We start from the raw sequence: 21,498 nt of genomic DNA, 5'->3' as shown, positions 1-21,498 counted from the left end.
CACTGTCTGCCTTGCTTCTCTTATAATCACTACTGGTCTTCAACATGTACTGCATAATTTTGATATTGCTTTCAAGTTTTGGCACCAGGCCAGCAATTTCAGGGGGATAGGTCGATTAGATTGACCCCAGTGCTGAACTGGTACTTATTTTAGGGAACCTGAAAGGATGAAATGCAAAGTTGACGTTGGCAGAATTTGAACTCAGAACATAAAGACAGATGAAATACTGCTAAGCATTTTGCTCAGTGTGCTAATGAACCTGCCTTTTTTAATTTTAATCTTATGTAGCATTACACTCTTTAAAAACCTCATATAGTTTGCCTTCCATAACAAGGAGAAAAGTTATGTATCACGAACAGAGATAGCAGTTAACTAAATAATTACTCCTAAATTTTAGCTACTAAAAATATATAAAGCATAATACCTGGTGATATCATACTTTTAATGAACATACTGCTACCTAATATTTGAGCCATATTCACCACGGTTTTTTTTTCCACTCAACTATATTTCCAGACTTCAAAGTTCTCTTTTTCAGATTTCAACAGATTCAGAACTAGAAATGTAACCAGCCCTGAAGTAATATATCCTGTTGAGATAGATGAGTTGATAGAGTCTATCTTTTTTCAGAAACGAAAGAGAGCAAAAGGGATGATAGAAAGAAACCTGCACACATTTGCAGATGAATGCATACATGCACATGCTAATTATACGTCAATGAATAATGAACTGCACGCAAATACAACATACAGCAGCTGAATTAGAGTAAATTAAGAAATTAATAGAATAATCTAAGAATGTAATAAAGTAATTTTTATACTAACAATGGGCAAGAAATCATACTGTAGACTACTCTGAGAAGTTAGTACTGTGTTTTAGAAACTTATGGCATGCACTGAAAGTAAAGACTTTATATGTAATTAGTTCAAGAATGCAGTTAGACAATTTGTAATTCTAAATCAGACTAGATTATCATATAATTATTGTATCCAGCCCTAACTCTAGTTTATTTACTGTGTATAAGGTTCAGTATTGTTGGAGAGAATTCTAAACAGAAATCATTTGTAGTCACAACCAAGATAAAAAAATACATCTTCTGTACTCGTGAAGGATTTATGTACATGATTAGACTGGTCAAACAGAGAGGGTAAGAGATGGGTGGGGTACAAGAGAGAGAAATATAAATATGTGTGTGTGTGCATATATATATGTATATATATGTATATATATATATATGTATATATATATATGTATATATATATAGTATATATATGTATATATATATATATGTATATATATGTATATATATATATATGTATATATATATATGTAGTGTTGGAAATCAAAGTAAGTTATTTCTGGTTTCACATAATACTGAAAATCATAGCAAACTTACTGAATGCACATCTTCTACAGTCGTCATATTATGAGGGGAACCAGTAAACTGCAAGTCAACCGAATACTTTTTCAGAATTTAAAACACTGCACCAGGAAACATTAAGTCAAGTCATACTGAAATAAAAACTTTCAAGCAAAGTTTGCTTGTAGAGTATTATGTATTGCACCTACTAAGACATAAAAAAAAAAGCAGCTTGTTGGAGGAAGAAAAATCTTGTAATTTTAAATATCTTGTGGATTTTGTAGTCATAGTGAATCAGTTTCCAACAAGACATCTTTATAGCTTTGAGGGATTAAAAAAAAAAAGGCTACTGAATTCATTTGATGTAGATATGGAAATTGAAAAATATTTATCTCTGATTATTGTCACATACTATTTTCATTTATAGAAAATTTTGATTAAAAAAAAAATGAAAAATGGCATAAGTCAGAATGTAATGATATTTAATTTAAATGTTAATTTAAGCTTATTATTTTGAAGCAATTTTAATAATTCTTTCTACAATAGGCACAAGGCCAGAAATTAAGGGGGGTGGGCAGTCGATTACATTGACCCCAGTACTCAACTGGTACTTATTTTATTGACTCTGAAAGGTTGAAAGAAAAGTCCTTGGCAGAATTTGAACACAGAACATAAAGGCGGACGAAATGTTACCCAGTGTGCTAATGATTCTGCCAGCTCCCAACCTTGAAGCAATTTTAATAATTAGCAGAATATTTACTGATCAAGAGACTCTATACTTGAAGTAAATTCAGATTTATTTTAAAATTCATTTTGACTGGAAATTTAAGTTTTGACTGATGGTTTACTAACTGAACACTCCTTTTCATTCTATCTCCTACATAATTATCAAAAAGAAAATGTTACTTCACTGGTGGAATAAGGTGTCAGGTGAAACAAAATCCCAGTCAAAATGAATTGTATAACATTTAATACATAAAATGTAATACTTTAATGAACTAGCAAACCTAGCTAAAACTAAAGAACTCATTACCATTATCCATATAAGAACCACACCATCTGAAGCAATTTTATTATCATTATAATTAATATTAACAAGGAAGTGAGCTGGCAAAATCATTAGCACACTGGACAAAATGCTCATCTTTACGTTCTGAGTTCAAATTCCACCGAGGTTGACTTTGCATTTCATCCTTTTGAGGTCGATAAATTAAGTACCAGTGAAACACTGGAGTCGATGTAATCAATTAGTCCCCTCCCCCAAATTCCAGGCCCTGTGCCTATAGTAGAAAGGATTATAATTAATATTATATTTCAATGGAGCTAAAATATGCTGCCAAGCACACATTAGATCCATTAGTTAAGTTTAAAACAAATAATTTTCAAATTTCAATATATTTGTTGAGGTGAAAATTTCTAAATTTTCTTTAGTCCATACAAAGAAATGGAAAGTTATTGGAAATATACCATTAGAAAAGAATGCAATGCAATGCAGTGTGTGTGAAAGAGAGAATGTGAGTGTAGTCAGAAGGAAATGGATAGATGACTGGAACAACAAAGAGTGGCTCAAACCAATACATTGCTGGCACTGACATTTTTTATCATTTCTAAGATATTTTGCAGTCTTAATGGTATTTAGCTGAACATGGGCTCCTATAATGTTCTAAATCTATGGAGTTGTCAAGATTGACAAATGGAAAGTTGAACCACCAACACTTTGTTGTTCCAAAAAGAAAGTCAGACTTGACCCACACAGGATACTTCCACCGAACTTAAGAAAACACTTGAAAACGTTAAATCTAAAGAATTGTTTTAGAAACAAAATATAAACATGGTTTGCTTTTCTTTCCACATTTTCCAAACTCAAGGTTGGATTTTCCAGCAGTTTTTCATAATCCATGAGGATTAAGGAATCTCTCAGTCATTAAAATGTCATCACAATAATAGTATATATTGTGTGTATTATGTGAAAACATTTCACCTTCAAAGTAAATAGGCATGGCTGTGTGGTAAGAAGTTTGCTTCCCAACCACATAGTTCCAGGTTCAATCCCACTACATGACACCTTGGGCAAGTGTCTTCTACTATAGCCTCAGGCTGATCAAAGCCTTATGAGTGGATTTGGTAGTCAGAAACTGAAAGAAGCCCATCATCGTATATATATATATATATATATATATATATATATGAGAAAAAATAAGTTCAAAAAGAACAATTCAAACTTTCTGAAGGATCCCAAAAAAAGAGAGAAAAAATAATTTCCAATAAAAAATTCATCATATTCATAAAAATCAGCCAGAGCAAGTATTAAGAATATGAAAATACCAATTGAAAAAAATTTGTTATAGTATAGAGAGAGAGAGAGAATTCACAAAAAAACAAAAGACAGAGACAGGTGGTGTAGACAACAAACAGATGTATTGGTATAACGCTCGGGAAGTGAAAAAGTTTTTAACGTTTCGAGCCTACGCTCTTCCACAGAAAGAAACAAAGAGAGAAAATAAAGAATGTTTAGTGGCTAGCGATTTATCATATATATATTTTTATGCGTGTATGTGTCTGTTTCTGTCTGTGTTTGTCCCCCACCATCACTCGACAATTGACGTTGGTTTGAGTTAACGTCCCCGCAACTTAGCAGGTCGGCCAAAGAGACAAACAGAATAAGTACTAGCCCTGGGGTTAATTTCTTCGACTAAAACCCTTTAAAGTGGTGCTCCAGTATTGCTGCAGTCAAATGATTGAAATATATAAAGAATAAAATGCATTCTCTCTTTCTATGTGTGTCTATATGTTTTGTTTATTTGACTTTTGCTGGATGAAATGAACAGGGATCACATGTAATATGTTGTAATATTACACAAATATTTCTATTTGTATTCATATGTTTGTTTGTGTGTGTATACACACACATATATATATATGTGTGTGCAAACTTTAGGTCAGTTAAAATGTTTGTGACATATTTCAATTTATAAAGGAAAATTTACTGCAGTTACTATGGAAAAAGAAAAAAATCTCTATGATAAAATGTGTAAAAACATCATATCTGCCTCCTATTGGATTCCCAAATGTGTTTCTAGTTCTTTAGCAGTTATCAATGGGAAATAGTGAAGAGAGGTAACTCTGGACAGATTTTAAAGTCGTAGCTTTAACTAAAACACATTGAACAACATTGACCAAGTTGTACCATGGGACTGCCAGGCCAGAAGAAATTCAACAGTCACCAGCACCAAGCGGTGTTTAGGTATAAGCGAACTGTAGGTAAGTTAAAATATGTTTGTGATATATTTCTTAAGATGTTTCTATACCCTTTACCATAAGAGAGAATTTTTTTCTCCATGGTAACTGCAGTGAATATGTCTTTAGAAGTTGAAATATGTCACAAAGATATTTTAACTCACCTAAAGTTTGCTTGTGCCTAAAAACTGCTTGGCATTGATACTGCTAAATATACACACATGCTCTCACCCACACTTATGGGAGTCTAGCTCTAAAAGAATTTTTCTCATGTGCACTTTGGTAAAAACATGAAACAATATCATTTTTTGCACCAAATTTGATGGTGGAAAAACAGATTTAATAATCATTTAAAGAATCCATAAATTATATGCTACCATTTATTTTTACATGGTTACTTAACCTGCAAGAAATAGCAGCCAATTTCTCAAATGACACACTAGTGTCTTTAAAAAGGCAAGAACATACTGAAAAGTCTGAGATAAACTATATAGACTCGATCCATTGCCTGGCTCCACTTGGCTATTAGATGTTTTTCACTAAGTTCACTGTTAATAGTATTTGGATCAAGTCCCCAGCATGAGGACATGCTCTTTTCCTTCCACTAGTCTCAGAGGCAGTAGCAAGGATCATGACTTTCTTCCTCATTAAGTGACAGAGAAGAATGTCTGTAAAGGCAGGATGGTCATGGCTAACATACCAATCATAAGTCTGCTCAACTAGGACCGACCTAGTTTAGTTTCCTTTATCATTAAATTTTCTCGTTTACATTGTTCCAAATTAATGCATTTACTGCCTTTAGCCAGTGCAAGTAACACAGAAGGGTTAACTACAAGTTACTTTAATACTGTTACAATTTATAACTTATTATCATCATTGTTTTAATGTCCACTTTTCCATGCCTACCTGGGTCTGATGGAATTTAGTTGAAGTGGATTATTTATGGCAGGTAAGGTAATAATACCACATGAAGGGACATGTTTCACAGAGGCTGAATGAAGGACACTGCTTGTATGACAGTAACATTCATTTACAACTATCATGTGATGTCATGGCAAGAAGACAGAAACACACACATGACAGGTTCTTTTAGTTTCTGTTTACAAAAACCCACTCACAAGGTTTTGGTTGGTCTTGATCTGGGGCTATAACTGAAGACATGAAGACACATGCCCAAGGTACCATGCAGTGGGATTGAACCCGGAATCATGTGATTGGGAAGCAAACTTCTTACCACACACCCATGCGTGCACTATTTCTTAGGTAAAAATTTACTTTAGGTTAAGGATTAAACACAAAACATTGAAAATATGCTAAATTTAAATGCAAGATTATAAACTGTAAACTTTAACCCTTTAGCATTCAGATAATTCTTTCAAGTGTAATGCTTATTTATTCACATTGTTTTGAATTAATCATGCATTATTTTGAGATTTTGACAACGTGATTGTTATCTTTAGACTGGCAGTGTTGGATAGGTGTGAAAGGCTTGATCTGATCAGTTTGAACATAAAACAGATTTGGGCCAGATATAGCAGTTTAAATCCTAAAGGGTGGAAACATTCTGAATTCAAATTAAGATAAATAGCTAAATGTCATTAGAATTTGCATATACATCAGTTAAAAACATTTTTGAAACCAGGGACAGAGTGAGTAAGAATGCAGAGTAATGGGTCATTATCTTTTAATGGTAATCAGTTTAAATTTCGAAATTTCTGAGTAGCACACCTAGTCAGAAATAAGTTTCAGTAAATTTGTGTAGGTATATTAATATTATATTTCACTTTATAATGATGTAGTCAACACTACAAGAAGCTTTCAGCTTTAAAAGAAATGTTCCAAGATGCATTCAAATATCCAAATCTGCAAAACCTATGTAACCTATTCTAGCATAGAAAGAGGAAAGTAACAAAAGTTACATTTTTGAATATTTCATGCCAAAATAGGCAGAGGAAAATATGAACTGTAAATTAGTGAAAAGGTTTGGCATGGAGAAAAGAAAAAGAATTTAACAATATTAGTTACAAAGAAATTTTTAAAAATTTTCTATGAAGTACAATGATTTCTCCCAGCCCACCCCACCCCAATAATGTTATACAGATTAGCAGTTTTATGGGCTTGACAATGCAAATAAGAAGTCTTGCTTTACAAGTGCCTGTTTCTCGGTTCATTCCTACAGTGTGGCACATCCCAGACTGATTAATGCTTTGTGAATGGAATTTGACAAATGAACCTGCGTGTGTGTGTGTGTGCACATGTGCATTTATGTCTGCATATATGTATGTGTGTGTAGCTGTGTTTGCTATAATTCTTATAGCAAAAGCAAGACCAGTGTTGAGTCAAAATGGTAACTTTACTGGTAAAATATGAAATAACTAAATGCCAGACTAAAATATACATTATGGTCATGATCATGATCATCATCATCGTTTAACGTCCGCTTTCCATGCAAGCATGGGTTGGACGATTTGACTGAGGACTAGCAAATCGGATGGCTGCACCAGACTCCAATCTTGATCTGGCAGAGTTTCTACAGCTGGATGCCCTTCCTAATGCCAAAATGATGACCAACTAAAATCCTACAAAGGCTTTGCTCCAGCATGGCTGCTGTGCAATGACTGAAACCAATAACAGAATATATATTTCGATGGGATAAACATTGCTAATCTTGTTCTAAGTGTTTTAAAGACAGTTTGATATTTTAAAAATATTTTATAATATCACAGATCTCGTTAATTTTTAATGAAAAAGTAAATTAATATTCAATGTCAGAAATATATTAATAAGTTGTGTTGTTGTATGTAAATGTATAAGAAAAAAATGCAAAGTCATTAGTACCAAAAATATGAGCCTAACAGGGACATACAACGATAAACTGAAACCTGTAAATTTAACTCAAAAAAATTTTTAATATTTTTTAAATGAATTTAATACCCGACTAAAATATTTTTTATTAGAATCACTAAAAAGCCAATGAATCTGTTTATAATCAGATAATATTAAAAAAAACAAAGGGTTTTAGAAAGGGGAAATGAGAAGAGTAGTTCCGAATGCAGAACTACTGAATGTAAAATATCAAGATAGAGTGTGTATTTGTATATTTATGGAAATGTAGGTAAGGAAAATAAACATATGGGCAGCAAGAAATAAGTGGGTGTATCATCTACCTCAGCAGCAAAGACATTACAAGAGTGTGTGACAGTTAAGTTTCTTAACCTGGCTATAAATAACATAATCCGCTTTCACAAAAACATATCAGAAAATCACTGAAATAAATTACAATAATTATATATATGTATATGTATATATATATATGTATATCTCATCATCATCATAATAACATGTAGTGTCGGTTTTCCATGCTGGCATGGGGTGGATGGCTTGACAGGCACTGGCTAGGCCAAGGGTCGCACCAGGTTCCATTGTCTGTTTTGGCTGGAAGCCCTTCCTACAGCTAGATGCTGTTCCTAATGCCAACCACTTTACAGAATGTACTGGGTGCTTTTATATGGCACCCTGCTTTTAGGATCTCAATTTTGTTGTGGTGGGTGGGTCTTGAATACATCAATGTGCCATATACCTCAGTCCTCTGTCATCTCCTTTGTAAGGCTCAGCCTTCAATACTTTGTCCCAGGTCTTTCTGGGGCTCCCTCTTCCACAACTTGCTTCCACTTTAAGTTATCAGCACTTCTTTACACAATATACATATATATGTTTGCATTTTAATATTTCGTTTAGGCATATCGAGACTAATAACCTGGTATAGAACTCAATATACATATGCTTCAGAACAAAACATTAATCAAGTACAGAGTGGTAATAAGAAAATGAAATGATAAAGGAATAAACGATTATTTTATGAGCTTTCTTAGCTGACAGCTGTTTCTGCTTATAAGATGTACTGGACTCATAGTTGAGTGCCTGCATCTTATAGCAGAAACAGCTGTAAGCTAATGAAGTTAATAAGATAATCATTTATTCCTTTGTCGTCTCATGTTCTTATATGTATATATATTTGCACAAAGCTAATTAAATGAAAAGAAAGAACAGTAAAATAGTGGTACCTTGAGAATACTTGTGACTGTAGGCTCAGCTCGTAGAATCAAACTAACACTGGGTTGTGTGTTTGAAACAGCATCTGATGATCTAGGTTTTTGTGTTTCCGAGTTTCTAAGAAGAAAAAAAGAAAAAAGACAAACCTTTCCAATCACAAACCAATGTTTTAAGAAATTAAACTGGAATTTACTTAAAAGTTTCTGGAAGGATAAAAAACAAAAGGATCTTTTGCCTGTCCTGTTGCCTCCACATGAATTAGAAGAATACACAGTTGTTAAGGCAACAGAGTTTTGGGGAAAATATCAAAACAGAATTTAATAAAATATTAAACTGTTAAGATTTTCCCAAAATATATATGTCCACAAAGACAGAAAAAAGAAGAATCTATTCTTAGTTTTTCTGTCTTAGATCACATTTATAGACATCTTACATATATATAGCATTTTATTTATACACACACACACACACACACATACAGTAAAAACCATCATCAATGTCATTTAATTACCGTGTTCCATGCTGGAATGGATTGGATAGTTTGACAGGATCTGAAGAGTTCAAGCACTGCATTGTGGTCCAACATCTACTTTGGTACAGTTTCTGTGGCCCTTCCTAATGCCAATTATTTTACAGTATGCATTGAGTGGTTTTTTTTCATGCCAGCAACACTACTGAGGTTACCATCCAGTTTGCAAGATTATGAACCCCAAGAGAAAGGATAAGGCTAAGCACTTCATGGATGCAAAACCCTGGGTAACCCTATGAACCAGCCATAACTTGCTCTAAATACTCTACTGATCTATGATCTATAACTTAGAGTGTGCTTCTCATATGGATTTTTGATTTACTGACAATATATACATATATATTTGGAAGAGAGTGACAAACACACACAGCTCAATAGTGAGACAAGAGTTGGAGAATATTTGTGAGTAGAAGCTTACCTATCAAGCACATAGAGTTTAAGATGTGCAGTTGGTGTTTAGCCCAAGGTACGTTTCTATCAAGCAAACTTGTTACCAAAGATATGTATTTCAGCTGTGAACATAAACACTAGCTTATTTCCAGCCACAGTATATATATATATATATATAGAAACTCCTATGTTGATTTGTGTGGTAGTTTGTGTAGTGTCATTCAACACGAGTGAACAATATCAATTGTAAAATATATTTATGTTATGTAAAGCAGCAGCAGCTTTCCAGTTTTAAGGACAAAAAATACCAATCTTTCTAACGTGTGTGTGTGTTTGTATATATCTATATATAACATGTACACACTTGTCCTGAACCAGGCTGTGTGATGTGTTCTTGAGCAAGACACTTTATTTCACATTACTCCAGTTCACTCAGCTGTAAAAATGATTTGTGATGTCACTGGTGCCAAGTTGCAACGGCCTTTGTTTTTCCCTTGGAGAACATTGGTGGCATTGGAGATGGGCAGCTGGTATGCAGGGGTGACTGCTGGTCTTCCATAAACAACCTTGCTTGGACTTGTGCCGCCTCAGAAGATAACTTTCTACACACACACAGACATATACACACTCACATGCAATCCCATGGTTATTCATGACCGAAGGGAGTCTTTACCTTACCTTTATCTTTACACTTGTATCAATGGTCATGCTTGTATGTGAACAGACAACTATGTTCATTACACTTCACTTTCTTCACCCTTACTTATATAAGTATATGTATATATAATATACACATGTGAGTGAATCACCATGCTTGTTATGCCTATACACAAAAATCTGTCAGCTTTTCTTTCTGCGCTTTCCCTTTTTCATTTGCCTCCATTCTAGTCAGCGATCTCTGCAAGCAACTACATTTCTTGCTTGACTTTCTTTCCTTCTTTTTGCTATACTTATCAATCTCATCCAAAATCTTCTATTTTCTTCCCCCCAAAGAAAGGCTTTGCCTGAAAAATTAGAATTGCTTGGTACACAATTTGAAGGTAGTCTGAAAAACTGATACTACTAAGAAAGGAGAGCAATTTAAAAATATGAGATGTAATCATTATAATAATCTTCACCAGCAGCTTATAGTTGTGTACCTTTATCGTAGGCTTATAGTAAGATTTGGAGAAGTCCTTCTTTTAAAGACTCTTAGAACTTTTCAACACCAATTCAACAGAGGCTACCTTTGGTTTTATGATACAAAAATATCTTGATTTCAAATGTCCATATCACATTCTATCACAATTCCATGTAAGAAAGTTTTAAGTTAGGTCCCAAACTACAAGTTAAAGAATATAAATGTTAGTTATTTCATTAAATCTCTCCTTCCAAATTCTTAATTATTTTCAAAATTAATTGTGTATTTCATTTGAAATATAGCCACTAAAAAGTTAATGATGAAAATATTCTAGAAAATATACCAGTAGCCAAGTATAGCATTCTTCATTAATCAGTTGTTCTTAAATGCGTTCCTTTGGTTTTATAATTACTAGCATTGATATGGTGGTACATAAATAATATTTAGAAATCAACATTTAGTCCTGAGCAAATAAATGCAAATGTTTGTTATGTATAAGACAACCAACAAAGTTGGATATCTAAAACAACAGAATGATAAATATAACTGTACAGGAAATAAAAAATACTGAAAAGTTTGTCTGAAAGAAAAAGATGAAATGGAGAAGGTTAATGTTCTAATGCTAAAAATAAAAATAGAAGTTTACATCTGAAAACAATAGCATATAGATAGATTTAATATATCAAATATAAAAAAAAATATCTTTAGTATTCTCTGCTTATCACAATAGCTTCTAGGATATCTTTCCCTAGTTGTGCAACTATTTTGAGTAAGACTGAAGATTTTGGTGATTTTTGGTTACTGTTGCTATATAGATGTGCAAAGTGAATTTTATCAGAGCATATCAGGCTTCAAATTTTCAAGACTTCATTGCTGGAGACTGGCAACACAACATTGAATTTTGTGAAGAGTGACGTATCTGACAGTATACTATTTTGATGTGAGTGTTTATATACTTTTATTTTGCTTAGACATAGTAAAAGTAGCAATAACTTTCAGATGATCTTGTAGTAGCCTTCTGAAGTTTGAAGGCAACTTGTTACAGCAAAGGCTTTGTAAGTAGTGCAGACTATAATAATGAATAATATTCTTCAGGTTTTAAATAGTAATGTAGGGTTTACTACTTTTGTTTCATGGTGCAGCCAGAGCCAATTATGATGTGTGAAATATGTTTTTTTTACGTCTGTAAATTATTTTGTCTGTCAAAACAGGAGCATGTACTTATATTAAGTTAAGTATATATTTCATACAAGGAACATACGAATGTGAAGAAGCATAATATTGAAAAAAATAAAGTTACATTGATAGATACTTTCCAATATTCATTGTTGATAATATACAATATGATTATACTATTCTAATAATAATTCATTACACTCTATCAAGTATAGAAAATATTTGAGACAAAATATTTGTTCATGAATTTTTAATAACATTTTATTGAAGTTTCAATAACCAGCACTCACTTACCTATAATTTCTGTGGTAACTGCTCTAAAAAATAGTTGCTTGATCAACAAAATAATATAATACACAAACAAAGAAATAGAAATGAACAACACTCTTAGTACAGTTAAAATGAATAATAATGAAAGCAAATGAGGAAATATTTCAGATCGTCAATTTACCATGTTTTTTGAATATCTCATATGAAAATGAAAAAGAGAATAGATTTATAACCAGGAGCGGTGGTAGATGTAATAACCAGCCTGCACTCAGTGTGTTGGCTAAGTTTTGTGGTTATAAACAGGATATTTCATAGGTATCAGCTCTTTTAAATTAATCATGACAATCAGAAGAATAACGAAGGTGGCATTCAAATAATGCGACTCTGCAAGCTTGTAGCATCATATATAAAGAGTAAGTAATTGTAAAAATTCACCTGAGTTAATTATTCTGTTAAAATAGTGAATGGTACAATATATATATACTCTTTATTGCCAACTACACAATTTAGGATTTTTTTATATTCATCATCAACATGTTTTCCCCTGCTTTGTAATGGTACTCACAAATACGAGAATTTGGAAGTGACTCTATTGGAAAACAAGAGATGTTTTTAAACTGGAAAACCTTGTAATTCCTGTCCAACCACTCTACCAAATGTGCTATTACCTGGTGTCCTAGCCAAGAGGACAAAAACAATTCTGTTAAAGTATTTCCAATCTTAGTTGACCAACAGCACTTGGTAAATTCAATAAGGAACATTTAATGTTAGTTAATTTCTTTAAAATTAAAATATTTCCTTGTCAAGCCAAGATGGCAAAAAGCATAATCAAATAATTCATGGATTTATTCACTGAACATCTGTTTAGTAATGGAGAAGATATAAGATGAATGATAATAATTAACTGTTGCTTAGTTGGGGACTTACATTGAACTCAATAACGGTGCAGGCTGCATAACATCAGTCCCTAGCTCAACAGGGGGGTGTAGAGAGACGGTAAGTGAAAGATGGAGTTTACTGGCCACAGAAACTAACCTGCGTTGCTGCAATTTAGAGCCCTGTATTTCAGTTAGCAAGGAATACTTCTGGCACTCCTTCAACAAAAACGTAACACAGTCACAGCTGCAAAGAGAATTTACAAGTAAAATATAATAACCAGAAAGTAAATGAGATTGTTTTTATACGAAGTGCTAAGACAGAGTGAAGATCTAATATTGAAGCATAGTTAATCAAAATAATTAACAAAGGTAAAGTAATTTTAATCGCTTATTTTTTGGTGCACACAAAATATGAACTTTACCATATATGTAATAAATTACTAAATTTTTAAAATATGGTATTAGTATAAGAAAAAAAATTAGAAACGTGATTATAACCATAAATCACCATTTTATGTCCACTTTTCAATGTTTTTTGGCTGGGTCTTCTTAATTCCAATGTCTTACCATGTGTTGCAGTACTTTGAGAGATTTAACCTCTTCAGATTAGCTTTTACCATTTCTTCCCATGTCTTCCTTGTTCTTTCACTTGAATCACCTGTCATCTTCCATATACACCACATGTCCATACCAGCACAGTTTTCTCTCTTGCACAATACATCTATTTCAGCTTACATCCAATCTTCTTTTTTCATCTCATTTGTGCACCAATAACATCATTCACCCAATGTAGTGTGCCTGTTTCTTCTTTCTGGTCTTCATTCTTCCTCCACATCAAAATGCCTGTATTTCATTTCTATGCAAAATTGCATTCGTACACAAAGATAGAATTCTTTTGTTGCCAAAACTTTTCCTCACTCTGGTCGTACTTTGGTTACAATTCTTTCACAACATTTACCTCTAATCTTTATTAGATCAGCAACTAAAAAATGTTTCTAAGAATTTGAAAGAATGTTTTTCACGAGTGCTTCTCTGCTATCTGCTCCAGCACATATACTACATACAAAGTCCTTTTTCCTTCTGTCAGCCTGTTTGTGACCCCATTGCATTTCTTGTGCACCTATAGACTACAAGTAGTATGTATTCCATAGTTACTACCAATTCCTTTTCTGTATATTGAACATGGCCATATTCTGAATGGCATGAGAATCTTTTCTTCTTTCTTGCTAACTAAAACATTTCTTAGTTTTGCTTCCACATTTGGTATGAACTTCTCTTCTTGTTCACTGGCATCAGAGAGAGTACGCAAACGAAAAGCTATCTACATGGTTGAATAACTATGCTTCACTGAAATTCTGTACTCCCTCATCTGCCATTATGCTCTACCTTCTCTTCTTTACCTTTTACAGACTTCTTATATCTAATATACTTAGAATATCTTCTTATCCATTCTTTAATGCAGTGAACTACCAACCTTCTTCCATATCCCTGCAGTACTTGAAACTCTAACACTTCAAGCTATAAATTAACAATTTTAATTTCATTCATAATTTTCCATTTAGATTTGTGAGTATACTACCTGCCTCTGGTTAAGAAAACTCTTACATTTTACAAAAACAAAAGTAGAAATGTTAAAAGACACTGAGCAAATATTAATACTTTCAAAACTCAAACCTGTACTACATTATAAACTAAACCAATACTACAAATTGTAGACTTATCAATTTAACTAATGCTTTAGTGCTCTGTTTTATTCAGCGTAAAATAGCATACTTACTTAAGCCGTAAATCTGTGACATCCAACAAAGGTACATAGCTTAATAGTCTATCAAAACCCAATTCAAGTTCATGAGAAAAGTCCTGGCCGGGCGATTGCCGTTGAATCCGCAATAAAACCTGCGGGAGCTGGTAATGGAAAATTATCAAATTTAATTATATCATAATAAATTTAAAGATGGTGATAAAAACATAAGATGAATATTTGTCAGAGTTAGTATTTATGAATATCTTTTCAAGCCTACTTCTGCTCTCATTACTTTCTCTCATTATGGGGATACATTTTTTCATCAATTTTTCCATGCATACCAATGAAGTAACCTCTCTTGCCCATTTCTTAGATTTTTAGAGTTCAATTTATCCTACAATATTGCACAAAATATACTACATATTGTAATGAAACTTGGACATCTACATACATTGACAAGGGTTTCAGTTGATGGAAAAACAGCCATATGAATACTTTAAGGAGGAATAAAAATAAAAACATATCCATATGTTTTGCTAAGAGGAGAAAAGTAGTGGAAGATAAGTTCTGTATCACAACCTAAAATAATTCATTTTCTTGATGAGATGTTGAAAAGTATAGGAAAATAATTGTATTGCTTTAATGTTGGTAAAAAGACATTCACTCAGTAATGTAAATTCACAACTAACATAAGAATTCATACAGAGAAGCCATATTGCTGTGATATCAGGGATAAATTGTTCTCTACAATGATTTATTGAGACAACTATAAACATATAGTGAGAAGCTATATCCCTGTGGTGTCTGTGGTAAATAATTCTCTCTCTTATCATCATAATCATCATTTTACATGCTGGCATGGGCTGGGCAGTTTGACAGGAGTTGGCAAAGCCAGGATCCACATCATGTCCCATTGTTAGGCATAATTTCAACAGCTGGATGCCCTCCTAATGGTAGCCACTTTACATAGTGTACTGGGTGCTTTTTGTGTAGCACCAACATCAGTGCTTTTTTCATGGTACCATCATCACCAATAATTTTTTTGTGAAACCAGCACCAACAGTCACCAAGTATGTTGCAAATCAAAAACCCCTCAACTGGGATGGGGGTGGGAGCAGTATTGAGGGAGAGTGGTAATGTGCCAGTTGTGATATTTAAGGTATAGAAGAAACAGATATAGGAGTCTTGCTGTAGAGTAGATAAATGGATACCCCAGTTGGAAAACAAAGGAGAGTGAGTTAGAGAGGAAGATATATAAAACAGCCAATAATCAATCGTAACAATTTCGTTGTTACTTTTAGCAGGTCAAGCCACCATACTGCAATCATTGATAACATGGTATAAAGAGAGGTATACAATTTAAAAGATGGAATTAATTAACAACTCTTACTTTTAAGAAAGTAAATGCTGCCCATTTCAGTTCCTCTTGGCCGCCATTGGAATCGATTAATCCCATAAAGCAGGCTCGCATTAATTCACAGTATAACTTGGCACGATTAAGTTTCTAAAAAGAAAAAAAAAAACAAACAGAAATATCAAGTAGAATGTGATGAATTTATTGAATTATATTAAGCTGAGTATTGACTAACCTACAACAATGTATGAATGGCCTACATTACAGATTCGCATTTTTTGAAAGAAATTTCTATAAAACTAGTTTTTTAATATCTAATGGGGGAGGTGTCCACCAAAATAAAATTGTAATCAAAGGGGTCCACAGATAAAAAATGGTTGAGAACCTTTGTGCTAAAAGACCTAATTCTGCAGAATAATATAGTTAATTCTTTCAATACTATTCTGCCTAAGACTGCCTTGGTTTTTACAATACAAAATAACTCATGTAAGAATGTTCCTATTTAAATAAATACAGCAGTGAAATCTCAAATCACACCCTACTACTTGAGGGTGGGGGAGTAATCCTTGAAACACTATTCCTATTAACAAGGATGGTCATGGTTGGAAAGCTTTAGATCATAGGTCTACTCAGTCAGGATTGGTCTGGGTTTAAACAGTAACAAGGGAAATTCATACTTATGAACGTTATTAGTTGAAGACAGAGCAACAATACTTAGAATCTACTTTGGATATAGGCAGCTATACAGTCACAATCACAATGGTTTGAATCAACTGAAGAACTTAAGAATTGAAGGCCAAATTCAATCTTCATATTGTCTTTCAGCACAAAGTTTCAGCCAAAAGCAAAATAATCCACAAAGAAACAATAAGATAGAGATGCATTATTAATGAAGTTTGAATTGGTTTACAAATTTATGAACTTTATTAAATGATTTCTGCTAGTGCAAACAACTACTACTTTCTTTGGACTAATTATATTTGCTGATAATTATATAACTGAACATGTTGCTATTTCTTAATTTTATCTAAATGCTGACCAACAAAATTCTAATGGTACAAAAAATACTCTAACAAATGGTATGAAATAGAAAATATCACTTATTATTTACTGCAAGTTTCTCTATAACAAGCAGCTGTTCCAGGAATGGTTGTACATCATTTGTTGGGTTTAGAACAGCTTCAAGAGCTACCAATGCATTTACTGTTGGACAAACTGTTAAATGACTGACTTCTAAAACTGCTTTATCTGAAGAATTTTGCATTTCTTGACTGAAAAAGAAAAGATATTTATTTAATCAAAAATTTAGTAACAAGCAATAAATATGAACAATTTCTAATTAAATTCATTTGCAAAAAAAAACAAAAAACTATTTTGAATTACATGCTAAATAGCTAATAGGGTGGTCCAAGAAATTAGGTTAATAAATTTAATAACATATTCTGTGTTATTAAATAACAGATCTGCTTATATTTTGTTTATATAATTGCTTTTCCTATGATTATCTGAATTTTTTTTTATATTTGAAAGGAGTTACTAGTAAAATAGTATAGAATAAGACCAGATATTTCATGCTTTTGTTTTTCATTGTTTGTCTCCAAATAGTTTCAATACAGAATTAAATTTCTAGAAAGTTGAGAAGTATGACATTAGAAGAATATTGGATATAGATAAAACTATCCTATATTTATAAATAGATGATTTACTGCACTTGGAAGACCTAGTATAATTCTTGTACAATCTAATAAATATTCATTATTTGAAGGACTTGTCACAGTACAATTGTAGCGAAAGCATGTAGTTGAAACGCACCCGCCAAGAACCAGTAATGTTTCTATAACTTTCTCTCGTTGCTGGATTGATATGACATTTTGTTGTAATTGTGTAACTGTTCCTCGGACATTCACTTCTGTCTGTTCAAATTCTCTGTAAGTCTCTGCCAATAAGAAATGAATATAGATTAAAAAAAAAGGATAGACAATTATTTTGGTTCCCAAAATGTACAGGGATTTCAATGACACTCTCAAAAACTAAGTTATGAAAGACAGAGAGAAAAGGCTAACATATCTATTAAGATTTAGTAAATACTGAACAAATTTATTTGTCTAAGGTCTATTTTTCCAGCTAGCATGGGTTAGACAGTTATTTTAAGGCTGAATGTTCTTTATGTTACCAATCTTTATCTGTTTTTCAAGTAACGGATTTTTTTTTTATTCCAGTGGTTTTCAAAAGGGCATAATGGATCATTCAAGTAATGTGAACATCAACATGCGTGTGTGTGTGTGTGTGTATGCATGCATATACACTAGTTTTCCTGCAATTATTGTTTACCAAATTCATTAGTCAGCTCACGGCTATAAGTATTAGTCACCCAATGCCCTGTGTAGTTGGAGTGAACCACATAGTGAAAGTTAAGTCTATTGAATGTGAGCTGACAGAATCATTAGCATGCTGGACAGAATGCTTAGCAGCCATTATTTCTGTCTTCAGGCTCTGAGTTCAAATTCCACTGAGGCCAACTTTGCCTTTCATCACTTTGGGGTCAATAAAATAAATACCAGTCAAGTACTGGGGTGGTATGTAATCAACCAGCCACCCCACCTTCCATTTTCAGGCCTTGAGCTTACAGTAGAAATGACATTAACTAGGGGTAAGATAATTAAAATTTTAATTACTCTATGCTGCACTAAGTAATCATTTGACCTCAATAACAAGAAATGTGAATAGTATTGGCAGGTAATTACCATTATCTTCAGATCTGGCAATGTATAACAATGCCCATATAGGACCTCCTTGCATTATCTTCTGGATAGCAGTACACGTTCGGTCTATAATGGTGATATGTTCTTGGGTTTGTCTACCTTCAGCAAGTCTTTGTAAAGATTTTAATATACAAAGTAGCAACCAATGAAGTAGCTTTTGTAATGAACGTGATAAAACCAGAGGAGAGTCAGCAGTACAAGCAAAACTGAAAAACAAACAAAACAAGAGAATTAGCACATAAGCATATATTACATTACTAATCATCATCATCATCATCATCGTTTAACGTCCGTTCTCCATGCTAGCATGGGTTGGACGGTTCGACCGGGGATCTGGGAAGCCAGAAGGCTGCACCAGGCTCCAGTCTTATCTGGCAATGTTTCTACAGCTGGATGCCCTTCCTAACACCAACCACTCCGTGAGTGTAATGGGTGCTTTTTACGTGCCACCTGCACAGGTGCCAGGCGAGGCTGGCAACGGCCACTGTCGGATTGGTGCATTTTATGTGCCACCGGCACGGAAGCCAGTCGAGGCGGCGCTGGCATCGGCCACGAGTCGGATAGTGCTTTTTACATACCACCAGACCAGGGATCCTGGCTGGTTCAATTTGATTTCGATTTCACTTGCCCCAACATGTCTTCGCAAGCAAAGGGGGTTAGAAATATATATTAGTGAGAGAGGCAATATCAATACTGAGAGATAATATTTATGTCTACTTAAACATGGATGTTCTATTAGAACAAACTATACTGCTGTAGTATGCATGAGAAAAACTCTCATATCAGCATTTTTTGTGCAAAATGCACTCTTGTTTATATGAGAGTTTCTCTCATGCTAAACTGCTGCAGTATAGTTTGTTTAATAGAACGCCCATGTTTAAGTGAGGATAAATATTACCCTATGATATTACATTACTTGGGAGAATCTACAGGGAAGGATGGGGGCAGTAGACCTGCTAGAAACAACAGCCAAATCTATCACAAACCACAACCCTACTGTCTTTGAAAAGGAAAGACATTAAATGATGTAGCCTGAGACAAACAATGTTGTTATGGCTAAGACCTCCTGGATCAGGGTTGATTAAGGGCAAAACATAAAGAATAAATTCATAGAATTCGATAGTTAACATGATTAAATGTAACTATATATTATCTTGAACACTGGGCCTCACAGAGGCAATAACAGAAGACCAAGAAGACCCGGCAAATAAAGTGAGATCACAGCTGTAGCCTACACCAGTGTCACATAAGCAGCCCACTCAAAAGTGCCTTTTGGATCGTAAGGCAACATGCCATGCTTGAGGAGACCTACTGAGTTAAGTACATCAACATCAAAATCTAATCAAACCACAATCAAATGGAAATTGTAGCTGTGGTTGATGCCAGTGCCACCTGTCTGGTATCCCGTGCTGGTGGAATGTAAAAAGCACCATCCAAATGTGGCCGATGCCATCCCCCTTGCCCCGAGTGGCTCCTGTGCCAGTGGCACATAAAAGTACCAGCCAAACATGGTCAATGCCAGCCCTCTCTTGCTCCCATGCTGGTGGCACATAAAAAGCACCCACTACACTCTCTGAGTGGTTGGCGTTAGGAAGAGCATCCAACTGTAGAAAACACTGCCAGATCAGATTGGAGCCTGGTGCAGCCTCCTGGCTTCCCAGACCCACCAAGTCGAACTGTCCAACCCATGCCAGCATGGAAAACAGATGTTGAACAATGATGACGATCATCATTATTTAACATCCATGTCCCATGCAGATACGAATTGGATGGTTTGACAAGGATACACACACAATGGGCTTCTTTCAGTTTCTGTCTTCCAAATTCACTCATAGAGCTTTGATTGACCTGAGGTTATAGTGGTGCCATGCAGTGGGAGTGAACCAGGAACCATGTGGTTCGGAAGCAAACTTTTTATCACACAGCCTGTACTGAAATGAAAACAAATTAGCTTAACTAACTTACCTAAACTTTACTGTTACACTCTCAACCAGTTCCACTAAACCAAGAATACAGTAAGGTCGATTGAAGTCTTCAAATTTTGTAATATTTCGGTAGGCTACGTTGTGAGTGATGAGCTGAAAACAGGAATAAAAGAGATTTGTAAACAGACTTATAAAATCCAAATTAAGCTCTCAAATATTAAATATTTAAAATGCAGGTTTTATGGCTAAAGAAGACACTAAAATTAACTTTAAACTCTTGAATAAAATATAATGAAAAAGCTAACTTTAAAACGCTGCTATAGAATCAAACAATGCCTTTAAAAAAATTTGATATTACATATATTTATAACAATTCATTTCTTTATTGATACACAAAATGTACACATTTCCAAGAAGTAGTCTGTCGATCAAGATGATTCTACAAACAATTTTCATGCTGATTTTACTCCTATTATTGAAAACTTTTACTAATTAATTCATTAAAATGCAATATAATGATTTCATCTCCTGTGACTCAAGAAGATCCATCCACAACAGAATTGATGTCCTAAAACCAAGGTGCAACGTAAAAAGCACCCAGTTTGTTAAGCAGTTGGTGTTAGGAATGGTATCCAGCTGTAGGAACCAAACCAAAACAGATTACGGAACCTTGTGAGGCCTCTGGAGATGCCAGCTCCTG

At 33.8% G+C, this 21,498-nt stretch overlaps 1 protein-coding gene across 10 annotated transcripts in view; it reads right to left on the bottom strand.

The window, feature by feature from the left end:
* LOC115210273 (mediator of RNA polymerase II transcription subunit 24) overlaps window positions 1-21,498 on the bottom strand; it is a 51,450-nt gene that overhangs the window by 22,058 nt on the left and 7,894 nt on the right. For 7 of the 10 annotated variants that reach the window (XM_036506911.1, XM_036506910.1, XM_036506874.1 and 4 more), the window contains 9 exons: window positions 20,839-20,951; window positions 18,856-19,079; window positions 17,924-18,047; window positions 17,223-17,382; window positions 16,148-16,261; window positions 14,791-14,918; window positions 13,063-13,257; window positions 8,662-8,767; window positions 1,397-1,444 (listed from right to left, as the gene is read on the bottom strand). In XM_036506911.1, coding sequence (XP_036362804.1) covers window positions 1,397-1,444; window positions 8,662-8,767; window positions 13,063-13,257; window positions 14,791-14,918; window positions 16,148-16,261; window positions 17,223-17,382; window positions 17,924-18,047; window positions 18,856-19,079; window positions 20,839-20,951 — 1,212 coding nt within the window. The remainder of the gene's footprint in view (window positions 1-1,396; window positions 1,445-8,661; window positions 8,768-13,062; window positions 13,258-14,790; window positions 14,919-16,147; window positions 16,262-17,222; window positions 17,383-17,923; window positions 18,048-18,855; window positions 19,080-20,838; window positions 20,952-21,498) is intronic. The other 3 variants (XM_036506913.1, XM_036506881.1, XM_036506918.1) reach the window with 3 other exon arrangements.

Source organism: Octopus sinensis, linkage group LG1, assembly GCF_006345805.1.
Source record: "Octopus sinensis linkage group LG1, ASM634580v1, whole genome shotgun sequence".
Taxonomy (NCBI): domain Eukaryota; kingdom Metazoa; phylum Mollusca; class Cephalopoda; order Octopoda; family Octopodidae; genus Octopus; species Octopus sinensis.
Note: the sequence above shows the minus strand (reverse complement) of the source record. Positions and strands in the feature narration are given on the sequence as shown.